Here is a 22,079-nt window from a genome sequence, read left to right as displayed (position 1 = left end):
CAACTAATTTGAAGGAAGCAGAGAAACAGAGGAAAATAAATAGGTCAGAGAGATGAGCCGAGAACATGAGGATTTACAGCAGAATGCAGTAGAAGAGGATGGCCATGGAAGAAGAAGCCAATTAGCTACAGAAGTGGTCTTGAAGCTTCAACCTGAAGAGAACAATATAGAAGAAGTCCGAAATCCAGGCCCATCCTCTCTGTCAAACGGTATCAGAGAAGAAGAGGAGTATCGCTATCCCCATCTCAAAATCAATGATTACTCATCTCTGCAACATGCTATGAGAGACGAGGCTTCCAATAGTTGTGGTGATGGTGATGCTTCTATGCATGATATCAAAGAAGAAGAAGAAGAAGAAGATAGAGGGGTTCTCCAGACCATTGGCGATTTGGTTTCGAACTCGGCCCAAAGCGTCAAGGATGCTGTCCTCGGCTCTCCGAGAACTCAAAACCATTACACCTCATGCACTGGTAAGCACCTTTTGTTCTCTATGGAAATCCACCACTTCTCTTTAAAGATCCATCCCTAATTCTTGCCCCCTTTTTTTTTTGACAAAACAGAGTGGAATTTATATCCTTTTTTGTGTGCTTATTTCGCTTTCTTTTGGTTAATTTTGCAGATGTCGATGAGTCTGCAAAGGTGTCTTTGATGGTTCATAATTTTGCTCATGATTGAATGGAAGGAACATCAACATCGAGCAATCGTCCATCTATGGAGTATATTCAACTTGTAAATATGTATATATGCTCAGCTGCTTTCATAAATTTGATGAGGTACATTCAGTTTTTAACATAAACCTGGCACAATTGGAAGCTTTGAGAGTTGTTTCTTTATTGTTGTAACCATGTGTTCGAAATTTGTGTTTGATTATATATTGGGTGGGATAAAGATGATCGAGGATACCATGGGAAGAGTGTAATTATTTCTGTATGGATGGAATAAGTATAGTAAGGGAATGTGGAAATAGAAGCATTGAAAAAAGTATTTTGTAAAGGCCAGAAATATGATGTTTACTGTCATGCTGTTTTTAGTGATCTTTCACTTGGATGTAGGGTGTGACTTAAGCACACTAGTGTTCTGAAGAAGATAATGAATGATTCATTGTTGTTGCTTGTTTTGTACTTTATTGTTGAAGTTATTGTAAACAATGATCCACCTAGAAATGTTTTGATTAGCAGCTCTTATTGGAGGTGTTCACCATCAATAGCAATATTCATCTCATGTCATTTGAAAAAGGGGGAAAAAATGTCATTACTATTCCTTTCATTGTTGATAGGGCTTCCCTCATATTGGTCAATCACAAAAATCTCAAATAAGAATCTGTCTTCAAGAAACTAAATATGAACTTGCTTGCATATCTAATGTGAAGGTCGATGGTTCTAGTTTGATCAATTGATCTTGAAACATAGGACAAATCATTTGGTGAAATTAATTCCATGAAGAAAATACAATACCATAGATAAGTATAACAAAGTTTTACTTTATGTAGATTCACATGTTTGTCAGTTATGTGTATATACATACATAAATTGGCAAGAGTTTATGAAAGGCTTCTCTACTGCCAAGGTTTCTAGATATGTTTTCTATGTTAAACTCTAGAACTAACTTTGAGACTTTGTTTTGTGTTAGCAATCTGTAAATGACATAAGATAAATTTTGGCATGTAAAGAAGATCCTAGTTTTTTCAAAACTACTTATTATTCTGTCATAGTTGTTGAAGGACTGTGAGTTTGCCCCTGTGTTTGGTTAGTGTATCTATATTGTCCTGTGTGTGGTGGAAGTTGGGATTGTGGTAAATGGAATTGTGGGCAGTTTGTTTGTAATAGATTTGCATTTCCATTACTTGTCTTCGATAGTCCTGTCACAACTTTTAGCCTCTGAATCTCCGCTCGCAATGCATCACTTAGAGCTGCAAATAAGCAAAACATGGTGGATTTTTGGCCATCAGTTATCATTCTTTCCTTTTCTCTTTGCTTTCAGACATTCAAGCTTCACCCATTCCTACAGATTTCTACCTTAATCATAATGTGCACTCTCATTCATAATGGTAATAGTGATGACATTCTTGAGCATTGAGAGTCACTTATAGATTCCACACATACTACTAGAAAAAATGTTTTCACTTTGGCCCATGAGTCATATTTAACCTCCAGGATGATAATAATACATTACAAACATGACATAGGAAAATTGGCTTTTTGGTGGCCTACCTCTTCATAAATATTCATCAAATAATTTGTAACTATATTGATAAATTTAAATGGATTGGTGCCATGAACTTAATGATACATTAGAGACATTAGCATTACTCTTTGCACATATTTTCTAGCTAAAACAAATTTTCATAGGATCACAACCCCATGGTTGGGCAACATTATTCTACATATGATGATGGAAGCCATGTGGAGATACCCATTATGATGACGGAACCCATGTGGACTCAAATCAATTCACAAGTGACAAATAAAATACTACACTAACCAAAGTCAATCCCGATACTCTTTAGTAATATAAAAGCCCATTTCCACAAAAATCCTAAGAGTATAGACATTTTCCTACTAGATCTTGAGTTCAAATTCAACCATTTTGTTCTAAATGACTAGAGTGAATGTGGGGTTTGAAACATTGACATTTTTGTCTCCATTGACAACCTTGCTATTTGAAACTCTCTTTTAGTCATATTTTATAGTGCTTTATTTCGGATTTGAGATATAATGTTGGATCTCACAGCCATTTCAACCGTTAGTATATGGTGTGACGTTAAATCATATATTTTACAATATTAAGGTTGTGAGTTCTAGCCTCATGGAATGGATTTTGAGTTTTGACGTTTGTGTTCATCATGACAACCCATGGAACTTGGTTCAAATCTCAGCATATGCACTACTTTACTAGATGCCACTGCATAATGTAAGCGTTGAATGCATGACCTGGTCTTTGCTGGAGAAACCTTACCAATTGAGCTACAAGGAACTAGGAATAGTAAATATATGAAACATTCTCTCATCAGATTTCACTTTCTATTTAAGTTTTTAGGTCTCATAGGTCATTTTAGGCTTTGGAAGATGTTAACGTGTCGTTTAGTTTTGTTTCATCTCTCTTTGTCTTTCACTCATTGAGACACTTCCACATAAGGTCATGGCCACGAAAAGGGTTTCTGAATACATGCTTAAGGTAGGTTCAAAAGAGTCCCCTCACATTGACATCTTAGAATCACATGGGAAACAAGCAAAAAGGTCCAAAAGATTTTGTTCCAATTGGATGCAAGATAAAGAAAAACGGTTTGGAAGATAGGAGGCAACACATATGCACCACACATTATACTACATATGTAGCACCTAACTACAAAACCATATTTTTCATTTACCGGGGAAACCATATAGATCAATACATGTTAGAGCCCATCCCCTTGTCTACCATCTGAACCATTTCTTCCCTCGCTTAGCTCACACTCACTTCAATGTGAGAAGGGGCATTGGGGGCACAAGATATGAGAGTAGACAATTGTGCACACTTTCCCTTAAACAAGTTTGGGAGATTGAGTATAACACTTTGATACAGTGTGCTGCCTTTGTATCATATTCGACTATGTTTTTTGAGTCACAATGTGCACTCTCAATTGGGACATTCATTAGTAAAATTCTTGAACATTGAAAATTGCTACTCACTTTTACACATTATGTGAAAAATGTTATATTTTTAGTCTCATTGGTCATATTTGACATCCAAAGACAATAATAAAATCTCTCTCTCTCTCTCTCTCTCAGAGTACCATCATGAAGTTGTGCTTGTTGCTCCATCGAATGAAGACGAAGCCGTAACTCATTGTTCTCGGTTGTTAATCCAGAAGTATCTCTCTGTTTCAAAAAACAAATAGATAAGAGTATAAAAAATCAATAAGAATCTCTCAGTGCTATTATTACATACGCAAATGCAGATATTATTTACTTGCAACATGTTGATTTGGGCAGATAAAGTAGTTGCTTCATTTTGCAAAGTTTGAACTCTTCTCTCCAACTCCGAGATGTGACGGACTTTCCGCTCCTTGGATCTAGCCGCCGATTGGCGGTTGGCCACAATTCTAGTCACAAATTTGAACATTTAAAACAAAGAATGACATAAATCAAAGTGAAGTCTCTATATAAGAATATACAAATATTCATTAATAAACAAATGCTAATCTAGTTTACCATTGTTCCAAAAATGTCTCTCTAATCTGTCTATAAGAAATACAAATCTGTATTTATTAAGATGCTACTCTAGTTTACACAATTCCCCAAATGCCACTCAAAGTTTACCCAATTTCTAAAGTGGCTATGCCCAGCACAGCAAAAGACATTAAGCACCCTTGTTCATTTGTTAATGCAGAGGATGATATTAGTAGGGTAGGAATGATTAATAAGATACTGAACCATCTAGTGCACAAACAGTTTTCATTTCAGTTTTGAGAGACATGATCCAATGGGTTTGTGTTTTGGCTAAAGTCCTGGTCATGATAACCCTTGGGTTTCAAAATATTAGTGATCCACCAGGCTAGTAAGCTTGTTGATTCCTATAATATATCACAAAAACCTCTTGTATTTTTCAAATTGAGGAAACAGGCACACATACAGAATTATGCATATATAATGCCAGTTTACCATAATCCAAAGTGCCACTCTGGTTTATGAGAATCTCTGAAATGCCACTAAAAGTTCACTGAAGTCCTAACATGCCACAATTTAAGATTAATTGTAGGGGTAAAATGCATAGTGAAACAGATATGAAAGCATACGGTACACAATATACATGCACATGTATGAATAACCTTTATATAAATGCATATACGCACACATGTATGTGTTTTATACGTATATGCATGTAGGTTTGTGGAATTATGGTAAATAGAGTGGTATTTTGATAACTTCCCAAAGAACCAGTAATTTTCCAAACCTCTTTGCCCGTTTCGGATCCATCAATGCAAGTTCGGCTAATTTCTCTGGCGGCATTGGCTTTTTGTATTCAAATATCTCCGATGTGAAAAGGTCTTGTACAAACCCATCTGCAGAAGCACTATGTTGATGCCTGGAGGCACCAGGTCCAGGTCCAGGTCCAGTTCGAGGTAGTCTCTCTTCCACAGATGCAGTTCGCATGTGTGGAGGAGAGGTCATTTGTGTGTACATCTCCGAGAACATTGATACATGTGAGCTAACCTTGTTATCCATGTGTGCATACATAGAGAATAAATCTTCAGATGTTCCATCGGAGGAAATCGCAGAAGGTTCTAGAAAGGTGGGTTCATGTTCCTGGTCATGCTCGAGTAATAGATCTTCAGATATACGAAAAGAGATCTCCGAGTGAGCCCGGCGATGGTGACCTCGACGTCGGGTTGGATTTGGAATCAGAATCTTCGGTATGATATTTGCATTTGAATTTGGAATCTCCGACACTGGATTCATATCCCTGGACGATCCTTGCCAGTTCTCTGGTACTATCGGAATCTGAGTTGGATTTTGAATTTCAGGCATGAAATTTGTATGAGAGGATGATCCCACCCCTCTCTCTGATAGCTTGGGAAATGGATTCGGAATCTCCGGAACTAGATCTGTGGGTGTCGATTCCGCCCTTCGCTCCGATACCATGTGAAAAGGATCATCTTGGCTTATCACGGCCACATCATGATAACCATTGCTCATGGATGGGATGGCAGTAGAAGTTGGAGAAGAAGAAGAAGAAGAAGAAGAAGAAGAATCAACATTCATGGTGAATGCATCTGCTGACGAGTTATGATAGCCCATAGCATAGCTTGAATGGTGGTGAGGGTAGCTATGATGAGATGAATTCTCTGCATTTGTCCGAGTGGCAGCATTCTTGGAAGTGTTAAAATCAGAGATTAGACGTTCCACAAAGGCCCCATAGCCATGTCCTAACCCATCCATTGATAAGGGGCCCGTGCAATTCTGGAAGTGATGTAGCTCTGTTCCTGTGGAGAAAAGAGAAGAAGAAGAAGAAGAAGACCCAAAGCAAATGGCAGATCTGGAGAGCTTGAGGTAAGTGCGCTCTTATGGTTGGGGGTAAGCCCGAGCCGGGCCCGGGGCGCGTCTCCTACATGGTGCAATTCCATTGGCTGACAACAATGACATGGCACCATCCAATTGCTTCTGGTCTTATAGAGCTCCTCTCTGACACTTGGCATGATTTGACTGGACCCATCCCCTCGAGGAGGCACCACGTGCCATGGCGGCATGATGGATCGGACCACATGAACCACCTATCACGGGCGCGATATGGGTTTGGACAAATTGTAACTTGATCGACACGAGTTGATTTTGGATCCTTCTTTAATCCGAGCCTCCGTCAAATACGTGGCACCATCCCATTAGATAACAAAGATGTGGCGCATTTGATTGGACGTGTCCAAGTACATGATGGCGAGATTTGATTGCTCGTATCTCAGTCTATCACGTCGTGACATAATTGGATTGGTGTCATCTTTATAGGGGCATGGCGTTTCATGGGAAAATAGATTGGGTAAACTATAACTTAACCAACAAGGTTTGAGTGAATCCTTCTTTAATCACACCTCCATGGATATGTTGTATGGCTCAATAAGACAACAATGGGTTGGCACATTTCACATGGTGTGGCCCTAGAGGCTAGTCTTACGGATCTCCTCTAGACTCACATGGCATGGCATGATTTTATGGCACTCATTCTTCTAGAGGCACCATACGACATTGTACAATGGAATAGTTTACCAATAAGTTAACCAACAATATTTTGTTGGATCCTTCTTTTATCGAAAGTCCATCAATTTGTAGTGCATTTTGGTTGGATGTTCCCTACCAAGATGTGGGCTATTTGATAGGACCAACCAATACATCATGTGACGGGATTTTATTTGATTGGCCCTTGAGATGATGGTGAGCCTCTTATTTGTAAGTAATCAATGTTTAACTTTTGTCAAAGTGAAGCAACGTACCTTTTTGGCCAATGTTCATCTTTCATAATGTCCATGGAACATGAACAAACCCTTTTGTTTGTTTGGCTTTAACAATCTAAATTTGCTTTTTGTCAAGGTGAGGCAATGAAGCTTATTGTTCTATGTTTGCCTACTCTGATGCACAAGCGAAACAAAAATTAAATAATATCTGTCTTTGTTTTTTAAGGTCCACAAAAGAATGTGAAGATATGGAAATCTAGTGGCAAGTCATATTTAGTCATGTTATGGCCCTTCAATATGCATATAGAGATTGTCAAAATCTTGCTTGAAGAATATGAACTTATATAGATTGACATGATTGAAGATTACACATCGATGAAGAAGTTGAGTGCACCATTGGCATATACTCAATTATAGTTATTCTTAATTGTCATTGACATTGTCTTAAGGAAAGTGATTTGCAAAGCGAAGCATTTTTCTGAAATTAGTAGTAACTTTTAACTCGAGACTTTAACTTAGAATATTACGGTTGAAAACATAATAATTCATATTACACCATTATGTAAATTTATAATGTAAATCTAGTGCCAAACCAAAATCATGTGATGTTTATCACAAGGGCATAGTAAACATACATTTCATTAACCACTAAAGTCACGTGAAGGCAACTTCAATGTTCTATTCAAGAACTTTTCTTCCTTATTTTTGTGAGTTTCCTTACTTGACTTGAAAGCAGATATGCATGGAAATGAAGTATACACCATAAGAGACATAAGCTCTACCAATTAGGAAGGAGAGTTCTACCAACTTTCTCTAGCTCCTTTCAATTTGTTTTTGGATTGGTTACTACTTAACTATAAGCAATGGGCATTGTTATAAAATCTAGGGTAATTGGATTTCTTATAAAATCATAGGTTAATGAAATGTGGCATTGTCATGGTAAGTACTTGTACCACATCACATGTCAAGAGCTACTAGTAAACCATTCATAATTGGCAACACCATCATAATACCTTTAGAAGTAATATCATCATGTTGCTAATATTAATTTATATACCAAACATGCAACGTTATCAACAAAATATTCTCTCAACAAAGAATTCACAAACGTCAAATAAGTTCTTTTTATAGCAATATCTTACAACAATGCATAAAACACCCGAAGGTTCACATGTATTTGGCATGAGTGATATTACGTACAACATTATCTTTCTATCACATACAAAGAGACATATTTTGGGCCTAGTCAGGGTTGGTAATTGGTCATTATCATAAGAGCTAATAATATACTTTATGCGTGCAAGTACAACACCATTTCCATGCTGCACACAAAAGTGACATTATTTTAAAGTCAACATTTCTAAATTATTCAGTGGTTGCCATGATTCATAAGAGCTAATATAATTTGGGCTTGTATGTGCAACAATATTGTTGTGTCGCATACAAAGGGACCTAGTTTTGTCGAAGTCAACGTTATTAGTTATTTTATTCTTGTCACAATAGCTAGCATGTAAGAGCTTGTTTGAGTTACCATAGGTATCCATACCATAATTTTTAGTAATGGTTCCATAGCTATACACCAAGAAAGTAAATAGTGCCAACATAATAATTGAGATGTGTAATAAATTACTTCTATAATAAACCTTGATGAGATTAAGAAGATATTAGACTTTATTGGCATCATAGAAAACACATGCAAGTCAATATGTCAATGCATTTTATCTGCCACAAAACAAGGAAATACCATGCAACAAGTATTCTACTTTCCTAGACAGTTTTACGTTGTTGCTTGCACCACATTATTTTGTTATTTTGTATTGATATATAATACCACACTGAAAAAGAGCTTCCAATTTCTTTATGACACCAAAGACAAGTTTTCAATTAACTAGCAAACTTTTGTCGCTGATATTTCAACAAATAATTAAAAGTTCAAAAAAGACTGATAGAATAACTTCCATGGACGATGATATTTTCATAATGTACAATTATGTATTTGGGCCCTAATGCAACCAGAAAGATTATACGTAAACTGTTACAATTTTACACACTTATCTCAAGAAATGTATTACAATGAGCATCAGGCACATTCCATTCTCTTTTCTGCACTGCATATCAGTCCTTGAAGTATTCTCTGCACCACGCGACTACAATGTTTAGATGAGAATTAAAAAACGAAAGAAAAGACCACAACTAACGTCCATACTTTTATTTGACTACATAGATACTAGTATAATCTATTTAATATAGCACATTAAATCTATTTGATATTACCATGGTTAATATACTTGGTATTATGTAATCCGTTCCAGGTCAAGTTAAGAGTAAAGAAAATGGGGAACCGCACAGACTTTCTAGCTAATAAATGATTGTAAGATTTTATAGGTTATAAATCCCTGGAATTGTAGACACACTTGGGCTACGCTTTTCATAGTTTCACAATAATTAGTTTTTTTTTTACAAATATTAATTGCAGTTTCTTACTCGATGTAAACTTCAGGGAATCTTCCAAAAACCCTAGCCAAAATGCCCAAAAGTTTCAAGGATCCTTAAATACTAGCCTTTTGATGACAAGTAACCCAAGAAAATGTGGCAAATAAATAATTCAGTTATTAAATAGATAATACACACACACACACACACACACAGGTTTAAAGGACTTCTTTTGTGGCAATTGACAGTTTTAGAGAAGTCATTGAATCTCAACCATTAAAAGAACCAACTCTACAAGGTGACATATCATATTCGACGTCTGACTTGGTGCGTAAGGTGGGATTGAGTTCGTAGTAGTATTTAGATCTCTAGAGTTCTATACTTTGTTGTTAGTCATGGTGGTGTTTTTTCTTTCGTAATGAAAGTCACTATTTACAAAGAGTGAGAGAGAGCGAAAGAAAGAAAGATATGTTAACATCTTTTACAAGGCCAAAATGGCCTATAAGACCAAACACGACATTACATCTTAAGTGGTATCTCATCTTTGAGAACAAATCAAAATAAAATAAATGTTACTAAGTAAACATAAATGTAAATAAGATAAAACGAGACTAAAGAATCTTGTTATCTGCACATGCAAGATTCTCAACTCAAATATATTGTAACTTTTGTCTTCAAAAGATCTCTAGCATAGGTCGATCCAAAATGGTGAGTTCTCCAAAGTGAGTGAAGCACTTGCAATGGCAGAAGATAATGGCCTTTGTCTATTGATGACAAAGATGGTGAGGTCATGGTCCATGGGGCCAGGCCTACGTGCACGACAAATTGCTATTGCCTGATCTATTGTAACCTCTTTTATCATTCACGAGGAGGCCAATTTTGACCTATTGGAATTAATAAACATATCATCTTTTATGTGAGTCCTTCCTAAGAAAGGAGGTCACTACTCCTCATCTTTTAAACCATTTCATAATGTCAAACACCCAACTAGATGAGCGGATTTTGCTCTTATTAGCTTTTGGTACCTTGCATCCTAGGTGTCAAGCTTGCTTTGGCATTAATATTTGTCTACCAGACATTTATACCAAGAAGTTACGTCCCACCTATTCGTTGATGAGACATTAATACCAAGATAGTAGAATCTTTGCACCACTTATATTGTTTCTCCCTTATATGTAGAAAGTGGGGTAGTCTCTCATTTGTATTGCCATCATTTTAGTTGTCCAAATTAACAATTACCCCACTAATTTGATAAAAAAATTCCAGTACACCAAGTGTTGCATATCATTGTCATATAGGAGGAGTATAAAAATAAGCTCTTGCATGTGTTTTGGAGCTGCATTTATTATTTCTTCTAGTTTATTAATGCTTGGATCAAAAAGTGTGTGGACACCCTTGCTTGGATCAAGAAGTACTTCAAGAAACCATTCCAATTTCAATTGGCATCTAAGTTGCTCCAACTATCATGCTACAACTGCTCTACACTCCAATGGCATTTCATCATTCTTTTCCAAAGCTCACTTCTTGGACCAATGTCAAAGGCTTTCTTGAAGTCCACAAAAGAACATTGTGTTTTCTCTTAAAGTCAACTTTCTTCCATAAATACTCTTCTTGTAACCAAATGGTCAACAACGGAATGTTTGGGTGTAAAGCTTATTTCACCATAACATTGCAAGGGACGAGATTAACCAAAAGCTTTTCGGTAAATAACGAAAAGCTCAGCAGTATTTGGGAGTTTTTCCCTATATAACTTGAGTTGAGATTTCAGAGACCAAAATAAAAAGATGTTCACAAAAATGCACATTCCAACTGATTTTGATGATCCCTTTAAGCCATTACTAGTAAACATTGAGTTCCTTATTAATTAAACCTACATTTAAGTAGCTTAAACAACTGTAGAAGAAGGAGAAACGAATAGATATAAACCAAGCTCATAGAAGAAGTCATACCTCAACCGATTTTTGAATGATCTTTTGAACCTTTCGATTTGAAAGAACTCCCCATCGTTCATGATAACAATGTCTTCAAAATCACGCAATTGTTCAGGAGTGATGGGCTCATCAACAAGAGGACGATCTTGCTCGGACCGATCATACACCCAAATGGCAGGAACCATCTCAGGATTGAATCGTCTTGTCAAATAATCTCTATATTTTAGCTCAACATGCTCCTGAGAAGATATGGTGATTACATCTCTCGGTAGCTCTACCACTCTCACCAGAACTTTGAGCACGATATCGATGTTTGTTTGGTTGTACACTCGTGTGACCCTAGTCAAACGCATCACTGTGGGGAAGAAAGAAAACTAAAACAGTCCTCTATCATGTGACTATGGATTTCTTTCTTTCTTTCTTTGTCTACTCCCTTTACTCTATTTCTTCTTCTTTTGTATCCTTCTTCCTTTATATCTTTTTTTTTTTTTTTATTCTCCTCTCCAAATTGAATTCTTTATCGGGGCTCAAAGCAGAAGATTGTATTAAGAATTCCTAGTAATTTCTGAAGACTCTGGTCTCTCTTGTGAATTTGGACATATTTATCTCTGCTCAAAAACAGAACTTTATATGAAGACGGACTTGGTAAGCTAACGTGAAGAATGTGTTGTTTATATGGTGATGTATTGATTCGAAACTTATAGAAAGATCTTCTTACATATAATATGACTAAGAAATGATGGCATACCTTACGAGGATCTGTTTGTATAGGCTATGATGATCGTTCAATTTGGAAGGTTATTTGAAGATCTGCTAAAACAGACGCTTATAGTAAGATCTGATCTTACAGACGACTCTACGAAGACATGTTCTGCACTGGCGACGATGATCTATCGATATGAAAGCCTACATGAAGATCTGATCATGTGGGCTACTGAGATTTGAAGCTCCGCCTTTGCCAGAGAGAATAGACTTTAACTGTATATATACAGAATCTGTTCTTCGTCATGCTTTCTGTACCAATTGAAAAATACTATGGAGAAATCCACCTCGCCTTTCGCGTCAACAAGCGGAAACAAGCCCTGATTTGATAAAGAAAACCTTAATCTTTCCGCACAGGAGACACGTCGCAGGGAATTGAAGAAAAGGGAGGGGGAACCCAAAATTCCTTGCAGACGCAGAGCAACGTAAAGAGGGGGGAAGAAACCCTAAATTTCCTTCTTGAAGGGAAGGGGATGTTGTGGTGTAGCAGAGATTTGTCGGAAAGGAGCCCAAAATTTTGATCCTGCAGGGGAAGGGGAAGGGGAAGAGTGAATAACAACAAATAATAATACATACATTGCGGAGGAGAGGAGGCAGATAAGGATTCGAACCCTAGACCATTCGAAATACATATGTATGTATGTACATATTTTTGGATGCTCTTTATCTTTACGATCCGCTCACTCGTTTACTCATCCACGTTCATTGAAGCATCCCATGGGCATCACCATTGACTGGGTCCACCCATTCATCATGACATTGACTATGGTTCCAGCTGAATCTTGTGGGTCGTTCTAGAGAGACCGGACAAATAGAGAGACGCAGGGTACACCGTACCAATGAATGTTGTTGCTATAGAGAGTGCACGTTCTACTTACGAGAGAAATTCTTGCGAGGATTGGGCTTGGTTGAAGATACGTGGAAATCATGGTCGAATATGATCATAGGCAGAGCATTGTATCAAAGCGTGATACGTCAGACTCGCGAACTTGTTTAGGGCAAAGTGTGCATAGTCGACCACTCTTATCACTTGTGCCCCAACGCCTCGTCTCACATCGCAATGCATGTGAGTTAAGTTACATGGAAGCAATGGTTCAAAGGGCATCTAACAAGATGGGCTCTAACATGTATCGATGTGTACATTTTCGCCGTTCCGCGAAGAATATTATTTTCCTTATTTGAAGCTTTCAGGAGGTTGCATTGGGGATATACATATAGGCTCGCAATTTACCATGCCCCCATCATTTGCATTGCCCTTTATCACATGAGAGTATATCAGTCCATAATGGTGCATATGGAAACGAGGGATGCAACGCGAACCCTCATCAAAATTTGTGGTGAGGCCGATATGATATTGTATTCCATATATTAAAAATCAACTCTTGTAGATAATACATTACTATTTACAAAAAGAATAAGAAGAAGAATGAAGAGAATCAAAATGAATGAAGTGTGCGACATATTATAGGCTGGGCCCATGACTACTAAAAATGTTGCTTGTGCAAAGGCGCACATCCATCAATGAAAAAAGGAAAAGGGAGAGAGAGAGATCTAATGGGGGAGGGAATCAAATACATAGGTTATAAACTCAAGCTAAAAGCCTTGATCAACAAACTACTTGTCATTAATCATAGTTCAAAGTTAATTGGTTCGTCAAGGTTTTTGCATTAGAGAACGAACTACTTTATGCATTCAAAGTCAGTGAATTGTCTAGTTTATTAAACACAATTTTAATATTAGGCTTGGATTAATGAATCACCTCTAATCACATAATTGATTAACCATGGATAGAAGCTCCCATCAACGAATCATTGATCAAAATTTCAACCTGAATAGTTTAGGAACTATAGATACAAGCTTGGGTTCTCAAATGTTCAAGTTTCTTAATCATATATTATGGAGGTTGGAACAACACAAATTTAACCATGGTTCCAATTCTAGGGTTGATGAAATCTTAATCGTGGTTAAAATGCTCGGCCAAATGAAGGATTAAGCTCTGGTTTCGAGAACTATTAACGGTGGTTAGAAAAGATTGGATTAGAGGAAAGTTAACCATGGTTATATAAATATTAACCATGGTTACATGTGGATTAGAGGAGTATTAACCATGGTTATAATGCTGGGGTTGACAGAGATTTAACCCTGGTTAAATAACTCATATGTACTATCTTCCCGCCATCGCTCATCCCTGCACAAGGAAGACTGCGAAGAAGAAGATAGAGAACGAACGAAGGAATGCAGAAGAATCAGAAGAAGAACCAACAAACTAATGAAGAAGAAAAAGAAATCAGAAGAAACGCAGGAAACAGCGAAGAAACGGAGAGTTCTGCTAGGTCATGGAAGGAGATCCTGGATGAGAAACTTCAAAGGCTTCATTCTCTGCAGTTTGGAGCCGAAGAAGCTCTCGAGAACGGAGACGGAGAGACTTCTCTAATGCTTAACCTTTGCTTGTTGGGGTTTCTTGAGAGCCAGTGCTCTACTGCCGAAGATCGCATCCTAGCTTCCCCTATCATTCATCAAACGAAGCAGAGGATCGATGCATCTCGGGACAAAGTCTCGGTATCTGTTGATCGGTAGGATTTCCTGTTCTTCTTCTTGTGAATCAGTTCGAAAGAATAAAAATATTTGGAATTCGAAAACAAAAGATACGGTAATCATTCACGTTTGGTAGGAAACATGATGGATTTTCTTGAGATCAGCAGGTTTTCCCGTTTTCTCTTTTTTTCTTGTGATTCGGTTCATAAGTTTGAATAGCTTGTAACTTGAGAAATAAAGATGCAGTAAGCATTCATGGTCCCTGTGGACCACATGCCTTTTTCCTGTTGCAACTTAACCCAAAGCTGGAATGGAAGTTGCAACATTAATGTATTATTGAAAACACAATGCATTTTTTTTTGCAATTCAGCTCAAAGATAAAACATTTATACCTTAGAAAGTAAATGTTCAGATTTGTAAAGAAAGGTGCAGTTATGATTCATTTCTGATAGAAAACACGTGCAATTTCTTGTCACTGCTCAGATCACAGGTGAAATGTTTGTAATTTGAGAAAGAAAGGTGTAGTAATCATTCTTTTTGCGAGTCAGTGTAATGATGGAATATTTACTGATTCAACCTTTGGATACTCCTGCATTGCTAGAGACCTAGACTTGTTAGAACTTGTTTGTGACGAGCAAACCAAATATAAATTGTTTTTAATGGTGAAAACAATGTGCAATGATCATTCTTAGCTGATAGAAATGCATGGTCAATGGCACTGATTGCTTTCTGTGTGGCGTTTATGAATATTATAAACTTAAAAAGAACTAAGCATTATCATCATTTGGAGATGCATGTTGCAGTGTCAATATATGCAGTTCATTTTCACTATAGTAATTCATCTCAAGTTTGAAATATCTTTAGTTGAATTGATAATCATTCATGTCTCATAAAAAACACATGGGAAATGACACAGGATCATACTTCCTTGTGGTGTTTATGTGCGTTATAATCTTAGAAGGACTTAAACCATATCATGCCGTTTTTGAATGTGACTGTAAGTGGAAGGTCTCATTTATTCGAAAATATGAATCAGCCCTAGTACATTTAGAGGCCGTGTAAGTGAATTCAACTGTTGCAGTGATGATATAATGAAATCAAGGAGAATGGAATGGTCCCATTAGCAGTTTCTATCTAGATTAAAGGCTCAATGAAATGTACAGCATCAAAGTTCTATTATTAATAGTGGGGCTTGAGCATAGAGTGGTTGGTGGGTGGCTATTTTCTCTCTTAATGGCTGCTAGTATTATCTGACTCATGCAAACATACATTGTGCAAAAATCTAGATTCATAGGGAGAGAGAAAGGGGTTCTATGATAGATTTCAAAAAAAGGAGCTGTGGTGTCACATGGGAAAACATTTGTGATGGGATTGTTGTGACTTGTGCCAAATCATATGAGCAATCATTACATACAGTTACATAGTTTCAGTAATGGTATGCTAAGAACAAGAATCTCTGGTGATTTTTCTTTAGTATGGAAGTTACACTTGCATCAGTTTTCTTTTCTCTATGTGTTCTTATGGTCATGCTTGTGATTTTTTGTTGTTTGTGCTTGATTGTCGTATAATCTCAACTTAATCCTATCTTTGCATTTTCTTATATTGATGAATAACTGCTAGAGATATTTTACTGGCCTATCTACAAAGCAATCCAATGACCTCATTTTCATTTTAGTGATACATTTGAACAGGTTAATTGCAAGGAAAGCACCATTTTTAAGAAAAGTTGGGGTATAGATTTGGAAAAGATACTGAAATCAAAATACTTTCGACCGCACATGGATACAAAGATGAAGGTTGTATATGCATAAAGATTTTTCTTTCTACTTCTGCTTATTAACGTAAATAGCACTCTATCCTGGATTTTCTGAAGTGAACTCATGGAAATTTCACAGGCACAGGATGCGACATTGAGTCCTAACAAATTGGCTGTGCAAACTGAAAAATGTCCAAGGGAATCTACAGCGCAGGGAAACTGTGCTCCTGTTAATAAGACTTTGAAAGAAAAGCCCTCCTTGAGAGTGGATTTCCAAGATGATAACAGTGCAAAGACATGCAAGAATCTAACTCAATCCAAATTGACAAGTCTATATCCGAATGGGAACTTGAAGCCTCCTATTATTAATAGCAAGAAACATGTTAATCTTCCTCAGAAGCAAAACACCCAAGATGATCATCATACGATCAATAGTCATAACTCAAGACCTCAGAATGTAGGAAGTGTTACTGTCACCTCTGTGCCTGGATGTGGGGATGAAGAAGATGAAAGACATTATGGAACTGCAGTCAAGAGACAAAAGGCATGCCATCATGATGAAGCTCCATGCATTTCCAATAGGAGTGAGATATCAAATGCTGTTGATGCAAAGGAGCTGGACAACAGAGCTCTTGGATTTGTGACTGCTAAACAAAAATGGGTAAGCTTCTTCTGTGATCAAGCAGATAAATTATTACATTTCTACATCGAGGAAATGTGTTGGTTCTTGTAGGCAATGGATAGTACACAGAAGAGAGGTGGGGCTAATGCACAAAACCAATGGTCACAACCTACATCTCCAGCCTATGGAGGTCCCACAGCTTCTTCATACCACAGCAGTAGCAATGGAAACAGGAATGTTGTACCGAAGTCATTGGGAATGAACCGGCGTGGTGTTCGTGGAAATTTTATTCCTCCAGTTCGCTCTGGTAATGGAGGTGGTGGTGGAGGTGCAACTTCTTATAATGCTGGATCAGAAGCTGGACTTGAGGATTCTACAAGAAGATGGTATGAATGTGTCAGTTGATGTCACTTGCAGAGAAAAACGTTTATGTACATTGTTCGATTACTTGAGAACGTTATTATTTTGCATTTAGTTTGGAGCTTTTGGCTGGACCAGATGGAGAGCTACCAGATAAGCTCAAAAATGTCGAACCCAAACTTATTGAACATATAAGTAATGAGATCATGGATCAAGACCCGAATGTACGATGGGATGATATTGGTAAGTTTGCTAATGGTCTAGTGAGCTGCTCTTTGGTATATGTACTTTATACTTATGAAAACTTCCTATTTGTTTGGTTTAATCTTAGCTGGGTTAGAGCATGCAAAGAAATGTGTCACAGAAATGGTTATTTGGCCATTACTGCGGCCAGATATTTTCCAAGGTTGCCGATCTCCTGGTAAAGGCCTTCTTTTGTTTGGTCCACCGGTATGTTTGACCACTCAGCAATCCATTATAATCTTATTTTGCACATACATTTAAAACATATGATGGATGCTTCCAGGGTACAGGAAAGACAATGATTGGTAAAGCCATAGCTGGGGAAGCAAAAGCTACATTTTTCTCAATCTCTGCAAGCTCCCTGACTAGCAAATGGGTTTGTTGCCTGAGAAATCTCTTGTTAAGAACTTCATAGTAAGGACTTAGATTCAATGTATTACTCAAACATTGAGTAATCCTGCAGATTGGGGAAGGGGAGAAGTTGGTCCGAGCTCTCTTTGGCGTTGCAAGCTGTCGTCAACCGGCTGTTATATTCATTGATGAAATCGATTCTCTTTTGTCACAGGTGGGATGAAGGGATTCTTTTACTGTGCCTCTCAAAAATGTTTTATAGGAATCTAGCATATTCTTATACAATCTCAGTGTTCTTCAGCGTAAATCGGATGGTGAGCATGAATCTAGTAGGAGGTTGAAGACTCAGTTTCTTATAGAGATGGAAGGCTGTGGAAGTGGCATTGACCAGTTGCTTCTTATTGGTAGGGTGGTTGTTCTATTTCAGAATGACCCAAATTGGAAATATATGGAATATTGAATTTATAATACCAATGGTATATTTCTAGTAATGTTTCCATGGCAGGAGCTACAAACAGACCTCAAGAACTTGATGAAGCAGCTAGAAGACGATTGTCGAAGCGACTTTATATACCGTTGCCTTCTGCTGAAGCAAGGTCTTGGATAGTTTCCAATTTACTGAAAAAGGATGGTCTGTTCACACTTTCAGAAGATGATATCCGTAAAATTTGTGATGATACCGAAGGTTTGAGTTTATTGGAAAGTTCTATCTTGTCTGACAATGTAAAATAGAACTTATGCTATTAAAAATGATTAGTAACATTATTTTTGCCAACTACAGGTTACTCGGGGTCAGATATGAGTAATCTTGTAAAAGAGGCTTCTATGGGTCCACTCCGTGAAGCTTTGATGCAAGGTATTGACATTAACAAACTGAGAAAGGAAGAAATGAGGCCTGTTATGCTGCAAGTAAGTGAGGGTAGTCTCAGCTAACTGCTTTGTATCAACCTTGAAATATTTTGCTTCTACTTTTTGACAAGTTTTCAAAAATGTGTAAGCTTTCATCTTTTGGATTGTGACAGGATTTTAAAAATGCAGTGCTACATGTCAAACCATCTGTATCACAAACTGAACTTAGCATCTACGAAGACTGGAATCGGCAATTTGGTAGTCATTCACTGTAAGATACTTATTGAAGGTATGTGACAGCCTTGGTACCCTACTTCCTCGTAGAGAGATTAAACAGCAATTAGATTGAATGCGGATATGAACATTAGGATAAATTATTATTCAATTTACTAAAAATTTCGGGATATTTGTTATTTCCATGCAGCTTACATCACTGAAGAAAATAGTGCCAGGGCTGAAGAAGACACAAAGAAAACTTGTGAACACATATCTTATATCAATTGTGGACAATATAGCTGCATTATATCTGCCAAATTGGATCATAAAAATGCGACTATAAAGGAAGGCTGAAGTTTGGGCTGTAATATTTGGGTCGCACTTGTGAATTATGTGTGTGCACCAGGATGTATTGCTGTATACATGGACATACCAAAGCAGAGGAAAAGTCTAATAATGGAAATGTACATTGTTGAGGAAGTCAACCCATATAACTGTGATGTGGGCACTTTATGTAAAATCTACACCTTTTAATTTGATTGCTTTAATTAAATTTGCATAAGACTGCATCCTTTATAGGAGAGAATACTCATTTTTTGCATATGTAATGGTGTATGGTAGGTAGTAGGCCCTTGGTATAAGGAATTGTTACAACTCAAACATTGATTTGTAGATAATGTTTGGACCAGAGGGATCCTATCCATGCTCTCAGAGTTTGGATTCTATACTTGGGGTTTGAAGAGAAATTGGAGCACTCTTAGAAGAATGTTAAGGATTATCAGGTTAGGTCGTTTGAAGTGAAAGATTTTTAGGTTTGTATTTTTCTCTTCAAAACAGATACCTATTGAAATTTGAATATCGTCCTTTGTTTGGACATATTGGTTAGTCCTTCTAGAGTATGCAAATATCTAGGAAGGATTCTTATTTCGGTAATAATTCACCTCTAAATTGAGATGAGTCCACTTGTTTTGCTAAGAATACTATGAGAATATTTGGGCACTTCATTCAGTGTAGTTAGAATTGTTTGTTATTTGAAATGAATGAAGAGGGTTATTGGATGCTATAAGTAAGACACAATTGCTCTCTTCTTTGTAAGCTGGATGGCCAATGTCAATGCAAGTTCAGACTCACATTGGTTCAATTCCCACATAACTAGTGGGAAAGGTGAGGTGTATCCACTAAGATAATGTGGGACGTCGACTGATTGTGGACATATCAATCTGCTTCCTTTCTTTTTCTTGTTACGTTGCATGGCAATTGTCTTGTCTCCACATTTACTTCCTTTCTTTTTTCCCCCCGCTAATGACAAACCAAGGTGCATATGACCAGAGAACCTCTGGTTTGAGGTGGATTCAATATTCTCTTATGTCAAATTTACGGCCACACATTCCAATGGTGAGGTAAATTTTTTTGAACTCTCTAAAAAAACATAGAAAGTGGCACTATATGTATGTACATATATGTGTGTATACCGCACACACATACATAATATGCCATAAATGTCATGTCATGCACACATACACACCACATGCATACATATGTACAAATCTGACGTATAAACATAAACATACCTACATACATACTGTATTACATTACATATATATATGTATGTGAAGGTGCATTTGCATCACCGGAGATTGATGGGCACAAAGCAAAAAAGCAGAGGGACAGGGGAAGGAGAGGAGAGGAGAGGAGAGGATGGAGAGAGAGAGAGTGGAGACGGTGATAGTAGGGGCGGGGATATCGGGCATCTGTATGGCGGCCAAGCTCCTGGAGGCCGGGCGGACATCGTTGGTGGTGGTGGAGAAATCGGGCGTGGTTGGCGGCACATGGTCGGTGAATGCGTACCCGGGCTGCCGTTGCGACGTGCCCTCCCACCTCTACTCCTTCTCCTTCCATCCCAACCCTTGGTGGACCCACTCCTTCGCCCACCGCCGCCACATCCAAGCCTACCTCCACCACACCGCCGCCCACCACGGCGTCCTGCCACATGTCCGCTTCCACACCCACGTCCTCTCCGCCACGTGGCACGACGCCACATCCACGTGGCACGTGCAGGCGGCTCCCAGCCCAGGGACCACCACCCACCAATTGAGCCTCTTTGAGGCCCAGTTCCTTGTCCGCGCCACGGGTGCCTTCGGCATACCCCGCTCCCCCCCCCTTACCGAGAATTGCTTCGAGGGCCCCTCCTTCCACTCGAGCCAATGGCCGGCTGACCGTGGCCTCGATATCGTCCGCGGCCTCACTGTGGCCGTCGTGGGCACGGGCGCAAGTGCCATCCAGATCGTGCCTGAAGTCGCCAAAGTCGCCAAGAAACTCTATGTTTGCCAGCGCACCCCCTCGTGGATCCTCCCCCGTCACGCCGACATCACCGTCCCCCGCCCCCTCCGATACCTCCTAGCCCGTGTCCCCATCTTCCTCTCTCTTGTCCGCTGGGCCCTATTCATCCTCATCGAATTCGCCCTCGGGTTGGCTTTGTGGGGTGGTCCCCTTCGCCCATTCATGGCCGCATTGGCCACCTCTCGCGCCACACGGCACCTCCACCGCTCCATCGCCGATCCTTCCCTCCGAGCCGCCCTCCTCCCGTCCTACGACCTCGGTTGCAAACGCGTCCTCTTCTCCAACACTTTCTACCCATGTCTCACACTTCCCCATGTTGAGCTCCTACAAGGCTCCCTTGTCCAAGTTCTCCCTAGGAGTATAGTTCTCTCCCACCCAACATTGTCCCACCCGCCACAACATGTCGACGTAGATGTTATCATTTATGCCACTGGTTTCAACATTTGGACCCCATGTTTCCCTATTGTCGGGCGCCACAATGCCAACCTTGCTTCTTCTACGGCCTCCTTCCTCGGTATCACCACACATGGCTTCCCAAACTTTTTCATGCTCTTAGGCCCTAACACTGGGGTTGGACATACGTCCCAAATACTAATGATTGAAGCACAAGCTCGATATATCATAAGTTGTATGCGTCTCATCGAACCACCAGCTCGTGCCTTGGAGCTTAGAGCCTCCACCCAAAAACATTTCGAAGATTTCTTCGTAAAACGATTTCCCCATACAGTGTGGCACAATGGGGGTTGCAATAGTTGGTAT

At 38.6% G+C, this 22,079-nt stretch overlaps 4 protein-coding genes across 8 annotated transcripts; 2 read left to right on the top strand and 2 right to left on the bottom strand.

The window, feature by feature from the left end:
• The first annotated feature begins 44 nt into the window (after positions 1-44).
• LOC147865226 (uncharacterized) lies at positions 45-842 on the top strand. Its single transcript, XM_087318005.1, has 2 exons — positions 45-470; positions 620-842. Exons 1-2 carry the CDS (start codon positions 53-55, stop codon positions 673-675), a joined length of 474 nt encoding a protein of 157 aa, XP_087174131.1. The 5' UTR covers positions 45-52; the 3' UTR covers positions 676-842.
• Positions 843-1,392: 550 nt separating this feature from the next.
• LOC147865225 (transcription factor RF2b-like) lies at positions 1,393-6,022 on the bottom strand. Its single transcript, XM_087318004.1, has 4 exons — positions 4,933-6,022; positions 3,949-4,081; positions 3,773-3,857; positions 1,393-1,909 (listed from the first exon to the last, which is right to left on the bottom strand). The coding sequence occupies exons 1-4, from the start codon at positions 5,916-5,918 to the stop codon at positions 1,698-1,700; spliced, it is 1,416 nt and encodes a 471-aa protein (XP_087174130.1). The 5' UTR covers positions 5,919-6,022; the 3' UTR covers positions 1,393-1,697.
• A 2,777-nt stretch (positions 6,023-8,799) lies between these two features.
• On the bottom strand, positions 8,800-12,409 carry LOC147865224 (uncharacterized). Its single transcript, XM_087318003.1, has 2 exons — positions 11,305-12,409; positions 8,800-9,056 (listed from the first exon to the last, which is right to left on the bottom strand). The coding sequence occupies exons 1-2, from the start codon at positions 11,637-11,639 to the stop codon at positions 9,038-9,040; spliced, it is 354 nt and encodes a 117-aa protein (XP_087174129.1). The 5' UTR covers positions 11,640-12,409; the 3' UTR covers positions 8,800-9,037.
• Positions 12,410-14,210: 1,801 nt separating this feature from the next.
• On the top strand, positions 14,211-19,542 carry LOC147865223 (P-loop containing nucleoside triphosphate hydrolases superfamily protein). 5 transcript variants are annotated; one of them, XM_087318000.1, is made up of 13 exons: positions 14,212-14,621; positions 16,259-16,379; positions 16,485-17,000; positions 17,073-17,347; positions 17,437-17,564; positions 17,653-17,771; positions 17,848-17,940; positions 18,028-18,129; positions 18,217-18,319; positions 18,421-18,600; positions 18,697-18,824; positions 18,938-19,053; positions 19,189-19,542. In XM_087318000.1, the coding sequence occupies exons 1-12, from the start codon at positions 14,284-14,286 to the stop codon at positions 19,037-19,039; spliced, it is 2,205 nt and encodes a 734-aa protein (XP_087174126.1). In that variant the 5' UTR covers positions 14,212-14,283; the 3' UTR covers positions 19,040-19,053; positions 19,189-19,542. The 5 variants fall into 5 exon arrangements, 3 of the variants coding, with proteins under 3 accessions (XP_087174126.1, XP_087174127.1, XP_087174128.1); XM_087318002.1 differs by having other exon boundaries at positions 14,491-14,621; positions 16,275-16,379; XM_087318001.1 differs by lacking the exon at positions 19,189-19,542 and having other exon boundaries at positions 18,697-18,834; positions 18,938-19,181.
• The last annotated feature ends 2,537 nt before the right edge of the window (positions 19,543-22,079 follow it).

Source organism: Azolla caroliniana, unplaced genomic scaffold (genome assembly GCF_043228905.1).
Source record: "Azolla caroliniana isolate FFs.n. ecotype wild unplaced genomic scaffold, voAzoCaro1.0.p SCAF_4, whole genome shotgun sequence".
Classification (NCBI taxonomy): Eukaryota; Viridiplantae; Streptophyta; class Polypodiopsida; order Salviniales; family Salviniaceae; genus Azolla; species Azolla caroliniana.
Note: the sequence above shows the minus strand (reverse complement) of the source record. Positions and strands in the feature narration are given on the sequence as shown.